This window comes from Candoia aspera, chromosome 4 (assembly GCF_035149785.1).
Source record: "Candoia aspera isolate rCanAsp1 chromosome 4, rCanAsp1.hap2, whole genome shotgun sequence".
Taxonomy (NCBI): Eukaryota; Metazoa; Chordata; class Lepidosauria; order Squamata; family Boidae; genus Candoia; species Candoia aspera.
Window position 1 is genome coordinate 118,677,986 of NC_086156.1, and position 20,445 is coordinate 118,698,430.

General features: G+C 61.0%; 1 protein-coding gene across 2 annotated transcripts; it reads left to right on the top strand.

Moving 5' to 3' along the window:
- Window positions 1–1,136: 1,136 nt before the first annotated feature.
- LOC134496029 (insulin receptor substrate 1-like) lies at window positions 1,137–8,591 on the top strand. Of its 2 annotated transcripts, XM_063301762.1 has the most exons (4): window positions 1,137–1,445; window positions 2,059–3,374; window positions 5,442–7,145; window positions 7,790–8,447. In XM_063301762.1, exons 2-4 carry the CDS (start codon window positions 3,023–3,025, stop codon window positions 7,795–7,797), a joined length of 2,064 nt encoding a protein of 687 aa, XP_063157832.1. In that variant the 5' UTR covers window positions 1,137–1,445; window positions 2,059–3,022; the 3' UTR covers window positions 7,798–8,447. The 2 variants fall into 2 exon arrangements, with proteins under 2 accessions (XP_063157832.1, XP_063157833.1); XM_063301763.1 differs by lacking the exon at window positions 1,137–1,445 and having other exon boundaries at window positions 2,677–3,374; window positions 7,790–8,591.
- Window positions 8,592–20,445: the final 11,854 nt, after the last annotated feature.

Here is a 20,445-nt window from a genome sequence, read left to right on the forward strand (position 1 = left end):
CCTTTCTTTTCCAGCCCTGCCGTTTGCACGGCGGGCGCCCACGTAAAAGAATGGGACCGGGTGCGGGCGGGCCGAGTCGGCTGCTGAATCTCGGGAAAGATGGGAGCCGCCGGGGGTGCATCACTGGGATGATCCTGCCCCGGGGTGGGGGCCGCGGGGCGTCGTTGTTTCCAGAGTCCTCCCTTGCTCTGCAATGTTTGCTGCAAACCGTTGAACATCTCCGGGTCGGAGGGCCAGATAAACCGAAGTAACTCAAATCCCGTGAACGGGACCATCTGCGGGACTTGCCGCCCGGTCGTTCAGCTCCACGTTCAGGCCGAGGGTCGCCAAGTCGCCGCCCAGATGGGTCCTCCGGGCGGGTTGACACCTGACCCAAGTGCCATCCAGCCCCCACACCACCCCCGGCGGGAGGCCACAGTCTTAAGAAAGGGTTCCCGCGGGTTCCAGAGGGCCTTGCGGAAGGACTTGGTCCCCGTCGGGCAGGGAGGCGTGAGAACTGGCCTGCTGCCTGGAAAGACCCGGGTCCAGGGCGCGCCCCGTCCAACCCGCCCTTCTGTGCCTGGTGTTCCCGACCGCCCCGGGGTTACTCGCCGCGGGTCCGGAGCCCCCCAGCTTGGGAAAGAGCGGACGAGCGAGCGAGAGGCTGGAGGACAGGCGCGGGCCTAGAAAGCTGGGTTCACACGGCGCGCCAAGCCATGATGAGGGGTTGGCTTCGCGGGCTGGGCCGGCCTTACCCAGCGCAACCCGCCTCCCCCGGACTGCAGCCGGGCGGGCTCGCTGCGCCCACTCGCGTCCCGGGTTGGGGCGCCGACGCGTGGGCGCTAGGACCGCGGCGGCGGCGGCCCGTACGGGCTGCGGCAGCGCTGTGTATAAAGTCGGGCCCGAGGGGAGCAGGGGCGGGTCGGCAGCGCCTGCTCGGCCCTCCGCCTCCCGCAGTCCCGCGCGTGCCCGGGGCCCCTCCGGGGCTGGAGGGCGCGAGGGAGAGCGAGCTGCGCAGGGGCGCCCAGCCCAGTCCAGCCGGGCGGCGCGGGCGGAGGCGGGCAGGCGGCCGGGCGGCCGGGGGACCCCGAGCCTCGCGCAGCCGAGTGCCTGGGCCGGCCAGGCGGCCTGCGAGGGAGGGGCTTGGGGCCCGGGGCCGCCGGGGCGGAGGAAGGGGCGTCGCGAGGCGGCGGCGCTTGGCACGGGGCGGCCGGCCCCAAGTTCTGCCGCCGCCCTGCGCTTCGGCCCCGGCGACCCCCGCGGAAATTTCGCCGGCGGGGCAGGCGGCCCGGGAGTCGGAGGAGACACCCCACAGCTGCTCCCCTTTTGGCTGCCCCGCGGTCTCGGGTGCCAAGCCACGCACTTGCCGCCCCGCCCCGCCCCGCCCCCCCGAGGCCGCCCTGCTCGCCCCGCCCCGCCCGCCGAACTCCGCGAAGAAGAGCCCGCGTCTCCCCCGCAGCCCCGAGGTGGGTTCCGAGCTCCCCGCCGCAGCCCGCCCGCGCTCTCGTCGCCGGGCATGTTCCGCAGATTCGGGGCGGCTCTGCTGACGTTTCCTCTTGGGGGGCTACTTTTGCGGCCCTTTAAAGCCCGTAAAGAGCTCTTTGCGCTTCTGTGCGGCTCGGCTCGGCTCGGCTCGGCTCTCGCTTGAAGGGTTCTTTGGACGGGGGGGCGGGGGGGCGGGCTTGCATTTTCCCCTTGTGTATTTCCATTTGGTGAAAACACCAGAGGGCGGCTTAATTATTTTCCCCTCTGGAAAAAGGGCATTTAAAAAAGACCCGGTTGCCATTAAATTTCTCGGCTGGCCTCTTTGAAGGAGGGATGGAATCGGGTGCCTTTTGCCAAGCAAGCCGCGGCCAAGCGGCTGACATTTTGCCTGTAGTGTCAGCAGTTGGCTGGCAAACGGCCTCTCTGCGTGCAGTTTGGGGACGAGGCAAACTTCTGAAGCCGCCACTAGCGGCAACCCCCCGCCCCCTTTTCGGTCTTTTCTGCTAATTACTTCCGTGAAATGCGCTGCGAGGTTTTGCCAAACGGCACACCTGACCTTGTTTTCCTTTTGCCCTTTTTCATCGGTAATGCCAGGCTTAGAAAAGCTGGAATGAGCTCCGCGCAGCTTCTGTAGGAACCCCGACGGCTGGAGCAGGACAGAGAAACGTTTTGTTTAAGGGCTGCTAAGTTTATAAACTGCACATGACCACATGGAAAAACCTGGGGCGCTGATATTTATTTTTCTGCTTTTTTTCCTTCCCCCTGCATGTGACTTTTATCACATTCAAACTTCTTGCAAAAGAAGGAGACTTTGTCTGGGAGCAAAGGACTCCTATCCCTCTGCAAACGAGGGCACAACCCGGGCCTTGTCACAAGATCTCTTGCCTTGGCTGCAGCAAACGAGGCCGGGCCCTGCGGCAGGTTCCCTCGGTGGCCCTTGCCTGTCCCTTTCTCCTTTTCCGCAAGCTGCCTGAGCTGAGGGAGCCGAGCCGGCAAACCTTTTCTTCTCTGGAAAGAGAGACAGGAATTATTCTCCAGCACTGGAACAAAAGTGCCGTGAACGTGAGGACGAAGAGAAGGAAAACGGTGGGCCCTGTCCTGCAGCTCTGGGCTTTGTGCTGTTGGGTTAGGAGGGTGAGGCAGGTGGAAGAAAGCGGAGAGGATGATAAGAGCCGGCTTTCTCAAGCAAACTGCCCGGCGCAGCTTGTGAAAGCATCCTCTGGCTCTTCGGCCCGAGGCGTCCAGCTCCCGCCTGCCCAAGGGTCTCTCACCGGCCAGTGGGCTGAGAAGGGGCCTCTTCAGCACCTGCGGCCATGAAGTGGCTCTCCTGAGTGAGGGATCTGTCTTGCCTCTCCATTCGCCCGCTTCTTCCCTCGGCCTTCGGGGTGGCCCCAGCCGGTCCTCGGGTGAGTTTCTGGGCATAAGGTGCCTGGTCTGCGTGCCAGCAGCGGCAGTGTCCTTCTGTCTGCCCTGCCCTGCGCAAGAGGGATGCAGGACTGCCAGGCGGCAGAAGGGGGGCTGCTCCCCTGAGACGCCCTGCTGGCTCGGCTCTCCCAGGATGGACCCTGGAAACGACCCCCTCCTCTTTGCCGACGTCTGCTTGTGTGGGTATTTGCGCAAGCAGAAATCCCGCCGCCGCCGCTACTTCGTTCTACGCCGCAGCGGGGAGCGAGGGCCCGCCCGGCTCGAGTACTATGACAACGAGAAGAAGTTCCGGGCGGGGGGCCTTTGCTCACGCCCCAAGAGGACCCTCCTCCTCGAGGGAATGCTCACCATCAACAAGCGGGCGGACGCCCGGCACCAGCACCTGATCGTCCTCTGTGGGCGTGAGGGCACCTTTGGTGTGGCCGCAGAGAACGCTGAACAGCAGCAGGCGTGGTACACGGCCATGGTGGAGCTGCACGGCAAGGGTGAGTCGGGGGTGGTGGACAGTGGGCTGCTGCCCAGGGGGACCCTTGGCGGCTGCGGAAGAGGTAAAAATGCTTTCGGGAAGGAGGCTGTGGGTTGCAGCGCCCATCGCCCCCTCCAGCCCAGCTTTAGCCGTGCTAATTCAGGACTAGGGGCATTGTGGTTGAGCCTCAGGTAAAGCCAAACTTAAGCCAGACTTGAGATGCAGACTTGGTGCCAGACAGGCTCCAACTCTGAGGGTGCCTTTCTGAAGCAGCAGGCGATCGATGGGCATCTCCTCCTGGCAGAGCGGGGTATGCTCAGAACCTCCTGGGGTGGCCAACGATGCTCCCCATGAGCTGAGCGGCTGCTGGAGTCCAGTGTGTCCCTCCTTTGCAGAGTCTGTTGCAAGGGGCTGGCTTGTCTCTGCTGCGTCATTCCCAGCCTGTCGCACTTCGGGGGGCCCAGAGGAGCTGCCTGCCACTTCTGGGAGCCTCCCCCCGCGTACCTTGTGGCTGCACTGTGGCTAGAGGGCATCCAGGGTGGCAGAGTGGGGCTGTTGTGCTATAGCTATGGCATCCCAGCTCCCATCGCTCCTCACCCATGCCCACACCCTAACCCCAGCTTCCCTGGGCCTTGCTCCCAGTACTTCCTTGCCAGGAAGGCTTGTCCAGACACCCGGCTGCCCTCAGCGCTGGGAAGCCCCTCCAGGCATTTGGCTGGAGCACACCCTTTCCAGCTGCCTCTAAAGTGCCAGCCTGGCTTCCCAATCCTGGGCCCTCCAGGTGTGCTTGTAATTCAGGGGAGTGCCCCAGCAGTTGCCCCACATCTAGACCATCCCCGAGTGGGCTAGGGCATCTGGTTGGTAGCTCTGGGAGCAGAGGCCCTTGGTGGTTCCTGGACCTTTGAAGACCTCAAAGACTTCCTGGGCCCATCCATGGCAGAGTTTAGCGCAGCAGACTCAAGTGCCTGGGATTTGGGGAACTTTTGTTAAATATTGGAGAATGACACCCCTCCCTATAAAGGGCCAGTTTGTTTTCTCTTGGCCTGCATCGGGGGTGGGGTGATGACCAGGCTATGGTCTCTGCGCAGCTGCCTCTGGGGGAGGCCTCTGTGGAGCGCAGGGCTGCTCAGCACCAGAAGCGGGGGAGCAGAGTCTCTTCTGGACCTTTGGGTGGGCCGGCCCTGTGCCTGAGTCCCTGCTGCGCTCTGTCACCAAGGCTCAGGGTGCCCTGCAGAGGAACTGGCACAGCTCCCGTGACCACGCTTGGAAGGGACTGGGGCGCTTGGCTGCCAGCAGGGAGGAGCAGGCAAGCGGGCAGGCCTGGACTTTGCTCCAGGGGAGGATGGGCTGCTGCTCAGGACCAAGTTGGGTGGCCTCCCTCTGCTGGCTCCAGCCTCTTGCGTCCTGGCCAGCAGCCATCTCCCCGCCCCACAGAGAGCCCTCTTCCTGGCATGCTGCACCTGTGTGTGCACTGGACATGTGGAGGCAGGGCTCTGCGCAGAGCGTTCTACTCCTGAGTTGTCGGTGGGAGAGCCTCCTGGCAGCTCCCGGTGCTGGGGTGGGGGGAGATGCTCCGGCTGCCCTTCGTGCCCAGGGCCAGCTGCGGGCCACCTTACGGCTCCCCCCTGTCTTGCTGGTGCCAGGACTCCTTGGCCGCCACCTCGGAGGCGTCTGCTCTGCCCGTCGCCAGGCAGCGCCCCCTCCTGGGAGATCCACCATGGTGTCTCCCTGGCAACGGCCCCTCACACCTCCCTCCAGGGGATGCAAAGGGACAGCTTGCGGGGGGGGGGGGCTGGGCTTCCTCTCGCCTGGCCTCTGCCCCCCCTCGGGTGCTGCTTCTCTCTGCCCCCGGGCAAGGTGGGCAGCCTGCTGCACCCCAGTTCCAGGGCCAGGTTCTTGCCTGGGGTTCAATGTCCCCTCTGGAGGAGCTGGCTGGGCGCATCATCTCCCAGGGGGAAGAGGGCGCTCTTCTCCCAGCCTAGGAGAGACCTCGCCTTCCCAGCCGCCCCCCCCCAATGTCCCCCCCCGGCCTTGGGCCCCCCTCTCGTCCCTGTGGGCTTACCAGGGGCCCTTTGCCCCCTCGTAGGAACAGCGCCCTTGGAGGGAGACCGCGAGGCCGCCCGGTCTGGCCCAGCCATCAAAGAGGTATGGCAGGTCAGCCTTCGCCCCCGAGGTTTGGGGCACACCAGGAACCTGGCCGGGGTCTACCTCCTGTGCCTGACTGAGAAGACAGTCAACTTTGTGAAGCTGAACTCTGACGAGGCCGCCGTGGTCCTGCAGCTGCTCAACGTCCGGCGCTGCGGCCACTCAGAGAACTACTTCTTCATGGAGGTGGGCCGCTCGGCGGCCACGGGGCCTGGGGAGCTGTGGATGCAGGCAGAGGACCTGGTGGTGGCCCAGAACATGCACGAGACCATCCTGGAGGCCATGAAGGCCCTCAGTGAGGAGTTCCGGGGCCGCGGCAGGAGCCAGACGCTGGCCTCCACACCCATCTCGGTCCCCCCACGCCGGCAGCCCGTCGGCAACCCGCCCTCCGGCCAAGGGACCTTCCCATGGAGGAGCCACCCCAAGGGGACACCCTCTTTGGGCCGGCGCCCTGTGGCCTCAGGGCAGAAGGAGCCAGGAGCCAGGAAGCCGGACTCCTTGAGCGACTACAGTGCCATGTCATCCGACGAAGGTGGCTCCAGCCCGGGGGAGCTGCGGCCCCCCAGGACGCCCGACCCCCTGAGCGCCATGGTGGTAGACGGGGAGCTGGACTACATTGGCATGGGCCAGCGGGCCTCCCCCGATGGGGCCTGCCTGTTCAAGTGGCCGTTGGGAGGCATGGCCGGCAAGCGGGCATCTCTGCCCCCACTGGCCCTGAGCAAAGGCACCCCCAGCCTGCTGCGGCGGAGGCAGGGGGCCAAGCCCGCCGGGGTTTCAGTAAGCTACCCAGAAGGGCTCAACCTTCACGGTGCTGACCCTGGGTACATGGCAATGCTGCCGGGCGTGGCCACAGGCACCGAGGACCAAGACTATGTCCCGATGACACCCAGCAGTGTTTCCCCCCCACGGGCAACCGGGGGCTACATGCTGATGTCCCCCAGCAGGAGCTGTTCACCAGACGGGACAGGCCAGTGGGCTACAGGGGGCGGGGAGAGCGAGTCTCCGGCCGGTGAGTACATGAACATGTCCCCTGCTGGGCAGTTTGCCCCTGACACCCTGCCTGAGTACAGCCCACTGCTGCCCCTCCCGAGCCATGGCCTGTTCTTCTCCCTGCCACACTCCTACAAGCACGGCCCCAAGCCCCGCTGGAGCACCCTTGGCTCCCGGCGCCTCTCCTGCTCCTCTTCCACCAGCTCGGAGAGCCTGGAAGATGCCGTGGCCGCCTCTCACTGCCCCCTTGGACCGTTCGCCGACCTGCCCGGGCACTCCGTCACAGTTGCAAACAGCTCCAACGCTGACTACGTCAATGTGGTGCTCCAAGTGATGCCGGTGGACTCTGGCCAGGTGGAGGTGCCCGACCGCTCTGCTGAGCTGGCGCCTGGCCCCCAAGCCAGCCTGCGAGAAAGGGCGAGGGGCCATTCCAAGGCCAAGAGGAACATTGCCCTGCCGGACGAGGCCCCAAGGGAGTGTGGTCTGAACTACATTGACCTTGACCTGGCCAGGGAGGCTGCCCCAGACCTCACCCTCGCTTTGCACCCGTCGGCTGGCCCCTGCCAGGCAGGAGCCCCCCACACATATGCCAGCATCGACTTCCACCGCCTAGGGGAGCTGCAGGGGTCGGAGGCGAACCCCAAAGGGCCTTCAGGTAAGGGCTGGCTCGGGCTGCAGCCACTGACCGGCAGCCCGTTGTTTGGCCTGGGTTCAAGCCTCGTGGCAGCAGGCTGCATTTGCTAAAGACCCTTCCTGGGGCTTGGGCACTTTGCGACCACCCTCTGCAAGCCAGCAGTTGAGGGGCCCCAGCTGCTTCCCCTCTGTTCAGCCTCTGGCTGGGAAGAAAGGCTTGGGGTGGGGGCAGCACCATCATAGGCCAGGGTAGACTGCTAGACTGGGGCTGAGCTGCTGCAGACATGCCCGCTGGATGCCAGGGATGCCACACCTGCTTGTAGAGACCTCTGTGTGCTCCAAGGGAGCATCCTGGGCAGGAGCTGCCCCCTTCGCACAGTCCCATTCCCCCCCCCCCCGCCCCCGTTGGCCACAGGCGGTCTCCGCTGGGGCTGCTGGGCCCTGTCTGGAGGCTGCTGCCTTCTGCTGAATTTACCCTCCAAGCAGAGTGAGCTTTTTCCTGCACGTAGAAATCCCTGGGGAGGGCCCAGACAGTACCTGCTTCTGGATGCTGGGGAGCTTCCTGGAAGAGCAGCGGCACTGAATGGTCCATTGAGCCTGCAGGAACCGCCCCTGGTGGGAGGGTCTCCGTCTGAGCTCTTTCCTTCCTTCCTTTTTTTCTTCCAGAACTCTGACCTTCGGCAGCTCAAAGGACGCTGGGCACGGGGTTGCCTCTTTGGCGTCCCACTTCTGGTCTCGGACAGCTGTGTTTCTCCTTTTTCCACATTTCTGTCCCCGCTCCCCATCCCAGGCTGTGTGCGGATGCCAAGTGCTTTGGGGAGGTACTCCTGCCCGTTCCCTGCAGAGGATGCCGACGATGCTGTTCCTGTGCCTCATGCACACCCAAGATGGGCTGGGGGGAGGGAGCGGCAGTTTTGGGCCCCATGCTTTGGGGTCTACATGGGTGAGGGGAGACAACCCCGAAGCCCTTGCTTGCGATGACAAGGGACAGATTTGCTTCCACAACTGCCAGTGTTTGAAAGTTGCCGTGGCCTTGTGCCACGGGACCCCGTGCCCCGCAGACTTGTAACCTCGCCCCCACCTCTGCTGACGTAGTGCCTGCGTTAATCCTCCCCTAGGGAGGCTCCCTCCCTCTTTTGCTGCTGCTGCTGCTGCATTTTGCACAGGCCTGGGCCCGCTGGGTATATTTGGTGGGTGCAGGGCCCTCCCTTGCACAGACCCCCATTGTCCTGGGCGGGCCAGAGAAACCATTCTCCGTTCTGTGTCTGCTCTCTGGCCTTTGGAAATAAAGTTTTTAAGTATGGAAGAAAAAGGCTGTTTCACTTTGGAGTCTTGCGAGTACCCCCCTGCCCTGCAAACTGAGTAAAAGCTCCTCATTGTCCCTCTGCGCAACACCCCCCCCCCGACCCTTCTTGGCTGCTGGAGCCAACCAGACAAGCCGCCTGGCTCGGGGCCCGGCTGGAGGGGAAGCATCTACCTGGAAAGCTTGCAAGATTTTAAAATCCTGCTGCGACCCTCCCTCAACACAGGGGGGCTGCTTTGCTTTGCCAAGGGCGTTCGAACAAGAGTTTGCAGTTCTTGGCTGTGCATCATGAGGGATTAGTTTAAGAAGGGGGAGGGGGACTGCAGGCATGTGCCTGTGCCAGGGAGGAAAGATCCCAGAAGCATTCAGGAGCGGCTGGCAGCCCTCACCCTCTGATGGTGCTCCCAGGCTTTGGAGTTTAGGGCACAGCACCTGTGCCCGTGTAGGGTGCCATTCTTTGTCCAGTTGAGAATCGAGGAGGGCAAGAAAGAGAGGAGGTGCTTGGAGGCAACGTCAGCCAGTGTCACCCCTTCCCCCTTTGAGGACTGGGGGGGGGGCAGGGTAAACAACCTGCAACAAGATCTGTGGATTTCTGCGGGGGATGATTATTTGGGGGGTGGGTGGGTTGCAGGCTAGATAGACAGCTCCACAAAGGCGGTGGCCCACTATCCCCAAAGGGCACAGGCATATGCACCTCTGGTCTGGCAGCCAAGGCCACTTGCTGGCTCACCCCCGAGATGTCCCTTATGGCCCCGTCCCTGGGAGGGAACTGAGCGTTTGCCCCCCAAGACGGAGGGGCAAACATTATCTTGAAGGGAGCCACGTTCAGGGGCTTTCAGGGTGCGTCCACATGGTCTTCCCGCGGGGGGGGGGTCCTGTTTCTTCCAAGGGCCCTGTGGTGGCCCTGAGAGCAAGGGCTGGGGAGGCCTGGCCCCGCGGAGCCTTTGAGGGCAGCTGCTCAAGCTGGGTGGGCCTCTCCTGACTCTGCTGGAGGCCCCGCTGCCTGCTACGGGGCTCACCCCACCCCCCAACCTTTGGTGTGTCTGTGCCAGGCACGCACTCAGAGCCTCCACCTCCCCGTTTGGAGGACTGTGCTGGTTGCACCCCCACACCCCCCTAGAAGGGAAGAGAAGTGCCTGCAGGGGCCAGAGCCCCCCACTTCAAAAGCAGGCCGCCCTGCATCTCCCCAGGCCACGGATCCGCGAGACCTGCACAATCCGGGAGGGCAGAGTGAGGGCCTGCAACAGCCTTGGGGCGGAGGTGGGCTGACCCTCGCTTTGGCGGTGCAGCTCCAGCCAGGCTCCCCCAATCACCGAGCAAGCCCCCCTTTTCTTCCTCCAGGGGGGAGCCTGAGCCGTTCCCCGCTCTGCCGCCTTTTGCAACCACAAACTCAACTGGGGATGTGAGGAGGGGACATCTGGAGCCGGGAATTCACACAGTAGGAAGTTCACCAGGTGGTTCCAGAGATGTCAACAGACTCTGCCAAGTCCCAGGCTGAAGCTTACAAACCAGGACGGCTGGGAGGTGTTGAGCAACAAACGGTCTAGTGGAAACACGTGAAGACAGCTGCTGATGCGTTCCCACGGCGCATGAAATCATGCTTTTTAAACGCGCAGGTGGTCAAGCTGCTGACGGGTTCCGAGCCCCCGTGACTCTGAAGCCTGGGAGGCTGGACCCTCTGCGTGATGGCCTTTGACCTTGCTGGCCTCTTGCTGGGTCTGCACGCCTGGCTCCTCTACCAATGCACAGACCTCAAGGGTCACGTGGTCCCAGGCCACATGCAGTGGGCCAGGAGGCCCGAGAGATGCAGGGGCCACCTCCCTCGTTGCCCAGGAGACTGGGCTGGGGGTTCTGGAATGCAGCTCGGAACAGCTGCCGGAGCCTCTGTGCACGGACACCGATGGGGAGGGCGGCAGGGTGGGCCGTAGGGCTCCTGATGAACTGCACTCTGTGGCGCCTTGGCTGGTCGCAGCGACCTGGCTGGTACTATGGGGGTCTGGAGGCCCCCTTTGGGAAGACCCTTGATGCCTCCCAGATGCCCGCGGGCTTCACCCTCAATGCCCAGGCGCTGCTCTGGTACAGCTACTGGGTGGTCATCAGCATGCTGGTGGTGATCGCCATCTCCTCCATTGGCCTGTTCCTCCAGCAATTCCTCCGTGCCCAGCAGGTGAGGCCGGATGGTGGGGAGGATGACAGTGGTGCTCTCCAGGCCCCATGGCATCCATTGGCCAGACCAGAACTCCACACCGGCTTCAGTCTGGCCTGGAAGCCCTGTGCAGAAAGGTCTGGGCAGGGGGCAGAGCCCGCCAGCCACAGCCTGCCATCGCCCATGCCTCTTGTGCACCAAGGCCCTGCACTCTAGAAGCAGGGGAACAGAATCCTGGGCAGCTTGTTCAGGTGGGGTGCAGTTCAGGCTTGCAAGAAGCTAAGCGGCTCCCCAAACTGCCTGCCCTCTCCTTGGCTCATGCCTGCTCCTTGGAACAAGGTGGGTATCAGGCCCTGGTGGCAGGCTTTGCCATGTTGCATTCAGTGCAAAGCAGGCTGGCGGGACTCCCTGCCTCTTGATCCTCTCCCACCTCCATTTTCCTTCCTCTACCTATCTGTCAAATTCCTGGGCTGCCCAACCCCGAAACAATACCGGCTGCCTTTACAAAGTTCAGAGCAGCATATTAGAACCAGCAGAGCTTGATGGAACAAGATCAACCCATTTCTACCTTAGCCCATCCCAAAGGGGTCCTGCTCCCAAAATCCTCACAGAAGCCTGGGAGGGAAACCAAGTTTTCAAGGAGCATTCGGAGGCAGGCAAAGCAAGGGCCATGTGGGTCTGGGGGGCAGCAGCTCCCAAGGGCAGGGCAGCGGCTGACCTGGGCGCCTTAGAATAGCAACAGCCTTCCTCAGCCACAGGCCCTCTTCTTCCTCAGAAGCGAGGAAAAGCAGAGGCTTCATCCCAGCGAGGAGACCCAGAAGAAGCTGCCTTGATGGAGGCGCTGCACCTGTTGGATGCCGTGATGGAGAAAACCTGGCGCCACCTGCACCGGTTGGAGAGGCGGCGGCGGAGCCGCAGAGGGACATAATCTTGGGGCAAACTAAAATAAAGAGGCCCTCGGACATCATTTGCCCCATGGCACTTTTCTCCCCCCACCCGGCCCAAAAGGAGCAGATCCTGCAGCTGCACTCACCTCCTCCAGCCCCCCCCCCCGTCATGCTCCAACAGCAGCCACTTTGGGAGGGGGCGGCCCCAGCATCACGGGGGCCAGGGCCGTGGTCTGCAGCAACCAAGCAAGGGTCCACTGATGGGGACCCCAAGTGCTTAGGGGCAGAAGGGAGGGGCCTGTTTGTCAAAGGCAGCGCAATGTGGGCTGGCCAGGAGCCCCAGCCCAGAGGCATTCTCCCCCCTCCCTCATTTGGGGAACTTGTGAGTTTAAGGGGGAGCTGCTCGGGGGGGGTGACATTGGGGCAGCAGGGGGGGGGGCTGGTAGCAGGGCGGGGAGGCAGTGACACACAGCTGTCCCTCCCTCCTGAGAATTAACCCCTGGTGCTCTGTGCCCCGATTCCCAGGCACTTGTGGGGCTCCCCAAAGGATAAACGCTCCTGAATGTGTGGTGGGGCCAAGGGGGGGAGGGCTGGGGGGGAAGTAGGGGGGTAGGGGCCCCACAAGGCTCTCTGAGAATGGGCAACTCAGCTCAGCCCAGAACAGTTGTGGTTGGGGGTCTGTCCTCTCCAGAGCCCTCTGTGGGGCCCCCGCATTGGCAGGGAGGGAGGCTGGCCACTGCTTTTCCTCCTGGCTGCTCGGCAGGATCAGAGCCCAGCTCAGTGGAGGCCTGCCTGGTCCTCTCCTGGGAGGAAAGCAAAGGACTAGCGGGAGGCGGCTCAACAGGACTTTATTCTGGCTGCAAAGGCCAAGAGGCAGGTTGGGTCCCTCCAGACAAAATCAAAGAATGCAGAACAGGAGAGCTGGGGTGTGTCTGTGTGTCACTTTAGCCCCATCCTTTCCAGCAACAGCAGATGGTAGCCCTCCTGGGTCTTTAGAACACTGTGACTCAAGCTTGGCAACTTTAAGTGGTGTGGACTTCAACTCCCAGAATTCCCCAGCCAGCCATGCTGGTTGGGGAATTCTGGGAGTTGAAGTCCACACCGCTTAAAGTTACCAAGCTTGAGTCACACCGCTTTAGAGTTTCATCTGCAGCCTCACCGGGTGTGAATCTCTCGCCAAAACCAGCAAGCGCCATTGGGGCCACCCCGGAGGGCACTGTGGGAGCAGGGGGGTTAATGGGCATTCCCCTGCCACCACCCAAGGACGGCCCCGGCACACAGCTGAGAGCAGGCAGGTGGTCCGGAGGCTCTCAAGGGTCCCTCTGCTCGGCCCCACTGTCAGCACGGGGACCAGCTTGTGTTGCCGACAGCTCCAGAAGGGCAGAGACGGCCTTCAGCTCCTGGCTGGAGAGCCACTGTCTCCTGGTGCCAATGCCAGGAGCAGGGGCAGGCAGAATCTCCCGGATGGCCATGATGGGGGCCGGGGTGTCAAGATGCAGGCGGTGGAGCACCTGGGCGAGAGCAAAGGAGGGAGGAAGGCAGGGAAGAGGCGCCCTGAGGGAGCAACTGCACCAGCAGCCCTTCCTTTGTGCCAGGCAGGCCGGTCTTGGGGACAGGAGTCGGGCATTCTGCACTGGAGGGGGCTTGGAGTGCCCCTGAGAGGCAGGCGCCACCCCCCCGCCCCAGAGCACCCCTCCCCACCCACCACCAATATTCCCATGTGGGATGCAGGAGAGTCAGGCCCCCTCCCTGGCGCCTGATGACTTCCCTGGCCCTGCTCATTGCCCCCCTCTAAGCCAGGGAACCTGGGACTTACTTCCAGCGAGGAGCAGGACAGCCAGTTGTAGATCCGGTGTCCAGGGGGCATGGTAGGGTCTGTGTAGAAGAAGCTGCTGCAGTCCAGGAAGGGCAGGGGCCCTTGGGGGAAAAAGGGGGGTGGGGGAGGATACCTCAGAGCAGTTTTTTTCAAACCGGGCCACTTGAAGGTGGGTGGACTGCAACAGGCTGGCTGGGGAATTCTGGGAGTTGAAGTCCACCCATCTTCAAGTCGCCCGGTTTGAAAAAAACTGCCCTAGCTGGACAGCAGGAAAACGCCCGGTGACCCCTGCCCCCTCCCAGCAGAGGAAGGCACCCCGCCCCTCCCCTCCTGAAAGCCAGAGCCACCTGTTTCCCAAAGAACCGGGCTGGATTTCAGGGACCCACCAGTTGCAAACAGTCAGCTGCTCCTGCCCCACGCCTCACCCACCCACCCACCCCAGCATGCAGCCAGGAGAGCCACCTGTCCCTGGGGCTCGAGTGACAGGCAAGGCCCCCACTACAAGCTGTGCCCCACACCCTCCAGGCCGAATCCCGCTGCCTCTGACGCCCCAGGAGGACCCCCACCGCCACCTCAAGTCTGGACCGCTGGACAGCCGCCCCTCCCCACCCCCTGCCCCTCACCTGTCTTGGGTTCGGGTGCCAAGGAGGACACTGGACCTTCTGGAGGAGGGGGCCGGGAGCAGCGGTTGGAGATGGCATAGTAGAAATACTGGAAAGATGGGTGGCAGAGCGTCCGGGAGGAGCGCCAGGCGGCCTGAAGCACCACCAAGCCCTGGTCAGGCTGGGGCGTTCTGGCCAGCCTTCCGTGCCTGGGACGGCAGTGGAAGGCCGGCCGGGGGGGCTGGGCCCAGTTTTCAGCAGCCAAGGGGCCTCTGGGAGCCCGGGGCGGGGGGCAGAGGCCATGCAGACCTTCAGGCAAAGTAGCTCCGGAGGGAAGGCTGCAACTCACTCTCTCACACACACCCATGCCCACCCCCCAGCCGGGGAGGCAGTGTGCAGAGGCAAAGGCAGATGACTTCAAGCTGCCCACTGAGAAACTGGGGTGCAGGCAGCCCTCCTTCCGCCCCACACGCCTCAGCGCAGCTCCCCCGAAGGATACCTCTGGGCTCGGCCAGATCCGCGAGCAAACGGCTTCTGTGCCACGGGCCCCAGAGGGGGGGCGCTCTCCCCGTGGCAGGGCTCCTCCTACCCGGGGCTGCCTCGTCTGGGGGCTGCCGTGGGTTCTGGGCCCTGCCAAGGCAAGAATGCTACGGTTACAGCCTCGCAAGGCAGGGCCACTCCCCAAGCACCCACACTGAAACTGCAATCGGCAGCCTGGCGGCTCTCCAGGCAGTTTCCCCAGGGACCCCCCTTCATTCATGTCACCCCCAAACCACCACCCTCTCACGTAGGTCAGGCTGGGAGGCAGTTTTCTGGGCCGGGAAAGCTCCGGCCACTGCTGGGGACAGCCAGGAAGCCAGAGGGGCTCTCATTTGCGGTGCCCATTGGGGACCCTCCTCCCATGCTGCCAAACCTAGATCCTTGGACCTGTCTCTGCCCCACTGGCTCCTCGCCACCCGCAGAGCAGAAAGGCAGGGAATTCCCCCCACTGCCCGCAGGGCCACCCTTCCCTGGAGCCCTGCTGTGCATCCGCAGATGGACTTGCTTTTCGCTCCGGTTGGCAGGAGGAGCGGAAGGCCGCGGATGCGTGAGGCAGAGGTGCCCCAACCATTCTCCGCGTCCACTGATGCGGGGATCCGCCCCTCTGCTCCTCCTGCTGCTGGGGGCCCAGCTGCACCCCCAGCACCCCAAGCGGCCTGGCGGAGAGGGTGGCCGTTCCCAGAGCCCTGCCCTCTGCATGTGAGGGAATCCCACTCCCACGATCCCAGGACAGTCGCTGAGGGTCATGCCTCCGGAGGCACCCCTGATGCGCCGACGCCCCCAATTGTGCTCAAAGCGCCCTGCTTTCTCCCGGCAGCTTCCCACCCTTCCTTGGTCCTCCCCTCGATCAGTGGCAGCCACGAGCCCCACTCTGACCAGGAATCTGGGAGCAACACCATCCCTGTCCTGGAGCGCTTCCAGGCCACAGAGCCTCGTCCTGCCCCGTGCCCCGCTCACCAGCTCCCAGACTCCGCCACGCCAGCTCCCTTCCTGCCAGGCTAGGGCCTTCTCCCTGGGCTGAGGGCTCTCCCGCTGCCACCGCCTCCTCCTCCTCCTCTCCCGTGCCCCAGAGTTCATGCCGAGGGTCCGAGTCATCAAACATTTTTGCAAGCCCTGCAGAAGAGCAGCAGGAAGGCAGCTGACGGAGCCCCCCAGGAGTCACCCAGTTTGCTGCAAAAGTGACTTCTCTGGAGTGGAGTGGGCACCTTTTAGGGCAAGGTGGCAGGGGGGCACCCTGTGCAGGAAGGAGGACTCGGCATGCCTGGGGGGTCCCTTGCTGCATGGACTAGTGGAGCCAGGGGGACGGCAGGGGTTGCCCTTCTGCAGGGCCAGGATCCCTTGTGGGAAGCGGCAGCACCCAGTCGAGAATCCGCCAGCCGCACACCAGCCTGCTTTTCCACACTACGCCCCCCAACTTCGCCCCCGGAAAAGCACGAGCCGTTACCTACCCGGGCAAGTTTGCAGTCAGTACGGAAACCAAATTCCCACAGGAGCTGGAGAGACATGGAGCAACCCCCGGCTCACTCTGGGAAAAGGAGAAACACCCTGGTTCGTGCGCATATTGCTCCTTTAGAAGAGGCAGTTTCATTAATGATTTTTTAATCTAATTATTTTTACTGAAGATCAATTTTCCTTTTTTCGGACTGTCCTGGGCTGCTGGACAGCAGTAGAGAAATAGAACGCCACCCTGGTGGCTTGACCGTATCTGCACTTCAATCACCACCAGCTACGCTCGGGCCCTGTGGGTTTCCCGCCAGACTCCCGAAGGGCAGATGCCTCCCTGGGGATCAGCCGCACTGCCACCAGCTGGGAAGAGAGCTCCCCCAAAGGAAGCAGTAACAGAAAGATGGGGGAAAAGAGCAGCCTGGAAGCTGGTTGTGCCCCCCAGAGCAGCAGAGCCTAGCAACCCCCTTTTTGTGTGTCCCCCAGGAACACACCCCTGGGGGCATGGGGGGAGTAGGGCCACAACTAGTGGGGGCAAGTGGGGCATATGCCCTGGTGCCATGCTGAAGGGGGGGCAAAATGAGCACAGGGGGGCACCAAAATGGGCATGGAATCCATGTTTGCCCCGGGTGACACAGACCCTAGTTGCGGCCCTGGGGGGGGGGGAGTGTCTCTTGCCATCCTGGCCAGCAGCTGCACAGACAGCTTTGTCCTCCGTGAAGTGGTCAAATTCTCCTTGCAAGCTGCAGCCTTGTGGCAGGGAGTTCCACATGCCAACTCTTGGTCTCCCTTGAACCTCTCACCCCTGGGTCTTGGCACACCAGGCAGGTCTCATTTTGAGACCCACTTTTGCATCTTTCTGTAAGCCACTCTCCCTATGAGGGAGGTGCACTGGCCCTTGACGTGGGGGGTGTGTCTATTTTTTACAGCCCCGTAGGGAAGGCCCAACTGACTTCCTTGGAGCATTTTGGCTTACGGAAATGCGCCCCTCCTGATTTGCGCCCCCCGAGTATCCTCAATCTCTCTTACTCTGGACCATTCCCTAGTCGGAGCTCTTCGGAAGAACCCGGGCACAGCCCCCACTCGCCCCTCCCTCGCTGCCGCCCCCCGCCCTTCCCAAGCGCAGAGCGCGACCTGGAAATTCGCACCGCCGACCGGCTTTATCTGGAGCGATTCGGCCGGGACAGAGCAAGCGCGCCTAACCGCCGCCAGAGGCGGAGCGGGTCCCCGAAGTTCGCCGCCGCGGCCCCCGCGCAGCGACACCGGAGCCCCCGTCCCCGTTCGGGCCCCCCTGCCGCTTCCAAACGCCCCCGCGAAGTGCGACCCCGGAACGGTGCCGCCCCCCCGGGCCCGGCACCTCCGATCCCGCCGGGCGGCGGTGGCGCAGCGGGGCCCGTCGCCCGGAGCACGCGTGCAAGCGCTGGGCCCCTCGCCCGGGCTGTGTGGCTTTCGCGGGGGGGGGGGACCCCAGGCGCTTCTACCCCGCGCGACGGCGGCCGCTTGAACCGGCGGTGAGCAGCTCGCGGCCTCGGGAGGGCCCGGCGCGCACCAGCTGCTCCCTACAAGTGCCTCCGCGGGTCCCACGCCGCCCGGGCTGCGCCCCCCCCCCCCCGCCTTTTGGAGGGCCGCCGGCACCTCCCTCTCCTGCAGCCCCGCTCAATTCCTGGAACCTGCCAGGCGGCGCGCGGCTTCGGTTAGTTTAGCGCGCAGCATCGCGCGCAGATGCGCCACCGGCCAAGGCAGCCTCGCACGCGACCGGACGGGGGCCGACTTCCGTGGTGGTGGTTGTGCTTGTGTGTGTTAGCAGATTGCTGGGAAAGCCTTTGGCCCAGGAGAGATCAGAAAAGTCACACACGAGGCATTTCTATAAAAATAATTTTATTTGCAGAAAGCAAACATATTTACAGGCTCTCAGTGAGAGCTGCTTAACTCTCTACATGCCTACACAGAAGGGAAACTGAAACTAAAACAAGTCCAGGCAAGTTCTTCCCCCCAGGTGCAAAAATTAACATCCGAAAAGAGGACAATTAAATTCAACCTCTTCACCCAAATGATTAGTTACCATAGTAACCTTAATCTGCAGTAGGAAACATATTAACAGCGTGCCATGTTTACCCGGTTAATCTGGGTCTCTGGTCAAGCAGCGCGCTGAACCGTGGGCGAAGGCCGGGCCCGGTGCACAGGTAGCCCAGAGCTGGTTCTCGTCCGGCGCGACTGCGCCCCACCGGGCTTGGGGGCAGCGGAGCCTGGCGTCCCCTCTTTGGGCAGCCGCTGTCCTGATTGCAGCCCCCGGAGCATTTCATTAAGCCCGCCGCCCTGAACGGCTGAGGATGCCGGATGCCCGAGCCCCGATCCGATTTCAGCCGCGCGCGTGGGGCCGGCTCGCTGGGCGGGACTCGGGGGGTCGTGCAAACCAAGAAAGGGGTGCAGGAAAGCATGGTTCCGTCAGTCTCGGGCCAGCCCCCTTCGTGGCCTTGTTTTGCCCGGGCAGCCGCCAAGGCAGAGCAGCGCAGCGCGGTGGCAGCCGGACCCCCTCTCCAGTGCAGGAGCCCCGCCCCTTTCCCCCAGGAGGCCCCTGGCATCCCATTAGTCCTTGCCTCAGAAGGGTTCTGGCAAGGCGTCATGACATCAGCAGCCACTTCCCCATTGGCCAGCCTCTGGCCTTGGCGGCAAGTGGGGGGCGGTGGGGGGCCTCCCGTCTATCTGCTCTTTTGCTCCAGCTTATTCCCTGGAGGACTGTTGTGCAAACCCAGTTAGTTTACCGTTTGTTACTAAGCCCCACTGGGTGGGGTAAATTTAAACCTGTGCAAGCCTGGGTGGTTTGCTGCTAAATTTAAGCCCCTTGGGAGTTAGCCAACTGCATGGGTTTAACCTTCGCTGTGGCCTTCCCACAACACGTTAAGCCCCTCACTGTATATGGCGTGGCCGGCATTCCTTTTTTTTTTTTAAGTAGTCTTTATTAAATTATTTACACAAATAATACAAACATAAAATGACAAATCAACAATAAACATAAAATGCAAAAACAAGAGAAAGAAAAAAGGAAAGGAGAAAGAAGAAAGAAGAAAGAAGAGGTTTAAAAGAAAGGAAATGGATTTCCAACTCCCTAAGTAATACAATTTTATACCTTAACTAAATAATTTCTTTCACAATTCACTAATTTCATTACAATAATTCTACAGTTCTATTGAGATTATATAAATCAAATACATAATATTTACAACTTGTATTATATTCATATGTTTTACACACGTTAATTTTTGGGTCAATTCTACATAGTTGAAGGGGGTCCAGTCATTTTGAAAATCTTCCACATTTTTATCATTTAGCTGGTCCGTAAGTTTTGCCATCTGTGCCAGATCCAGGGATTTAAATGTCCATTCTTCCATTGAGGGGGTCAGTTCTTCCTTCCCCTTTGATGCATACATAATTCTAGCTGCGGTGATCAAATATCGTAAAAGTTTGCCATGTTCATGTTCCAAATCCTTGTCCATGATGCCCAATAAATAGAGTTCCGGTGTTCTATTAATTTCTTTAGTCAACATTTTACAAATTATATTGTGTATAGATGTCCAAATTTTTTTCGCCTTCTTACAAGTCCACCACATATGATAAAATGTTCCTGTTTCTTTTTTACACTTCCAGCAGGCATTTGAAGTATTCTGAAACATTTTGGATATTTTGTCCAGAGTAATGTACCACATGTACATCATTTTGTAAAAATTTTCTTTTAAATTATAATTTAAAGTAAATTTCAGCCCTTTGGTCCACATTCTTTCCCAAACATCATAGTCAATGTGATGTCCAAGATTTCTCTCCCATTTAATCATACATTGTTTAATTTGTACATTTGCCATTCTTATTTGTAATAACATTTTATATATTTTGGAAATCATGTGGTCATTGTTGGCATAAACTAAATTATCCCACCAGGTTAAATCTTTTGTGAATTTGTAACTTTGGGGATCAGTTTTAAATTGTTCCTTTAATTGAAAATACAAAAACCATTGGCACGGATGTCCTTCATTTTCCAATTCATCTCTTCTTTTCATTTTATATATAGCCCTGTCCTTTGCCAAATGAACTTTGATAGGTCTTTTTGCCATAATTTAAAAGTTTTGTCAGTTAATAATATTGGAATATTTTGAAATAAAAATAACATCCTTGGCAAGATATTCATTTTGATTACAGAGATTCGCCCCATAAGTGATAAATTTAGTTTTTCCCACTTCCCTAAGTCTTGTTGAATTTCCTTCCATATTTTTGCATAGTTGTTTTGGTATAGATCGTTAGTTTTAGCTGTAATCTCTATCCCTAAATATCTGACTTTTTTAACACTAGAGAATCCTGATTTATTTTCGCATGGCCGGCATTTCTGAGCTGACCCAAAGCCCCGGAGAGGGTCCGGCTCCGGTGGCGTAAGCCCTGCCCCCCGGCCAGGCTCTGAGAGCTGCACACCCGAGGAAGGCCACCGTGAGGGCACTGCCGCCAGGTGGTGGCAATTCCCAGAATCCCGCCTGGGAAAGTCCAACGCCCCCTTTGGGGGCAGTTCCCACTGTCCTTCCAAGCCCCTCCTGTTGCTGAG

Bases quoted from the DNA above. Each gene is read 5' to 3' on its own strand.
- LOC134496029 (XM_063301762.1), top strand. From the start codon at position 3,023: ATGGACCCTGGAAACGACCCCCTCCTCTTTGCCGACGTCTGCTTGTGT. The intron at 3,375-5,441 runs GTGAGTCGGGGG...GCCCCCTCGTAG, and splicing joins GGTGGAGCTGCACGGCAAGG to GAACAGCGCCCTTGGAGGGA.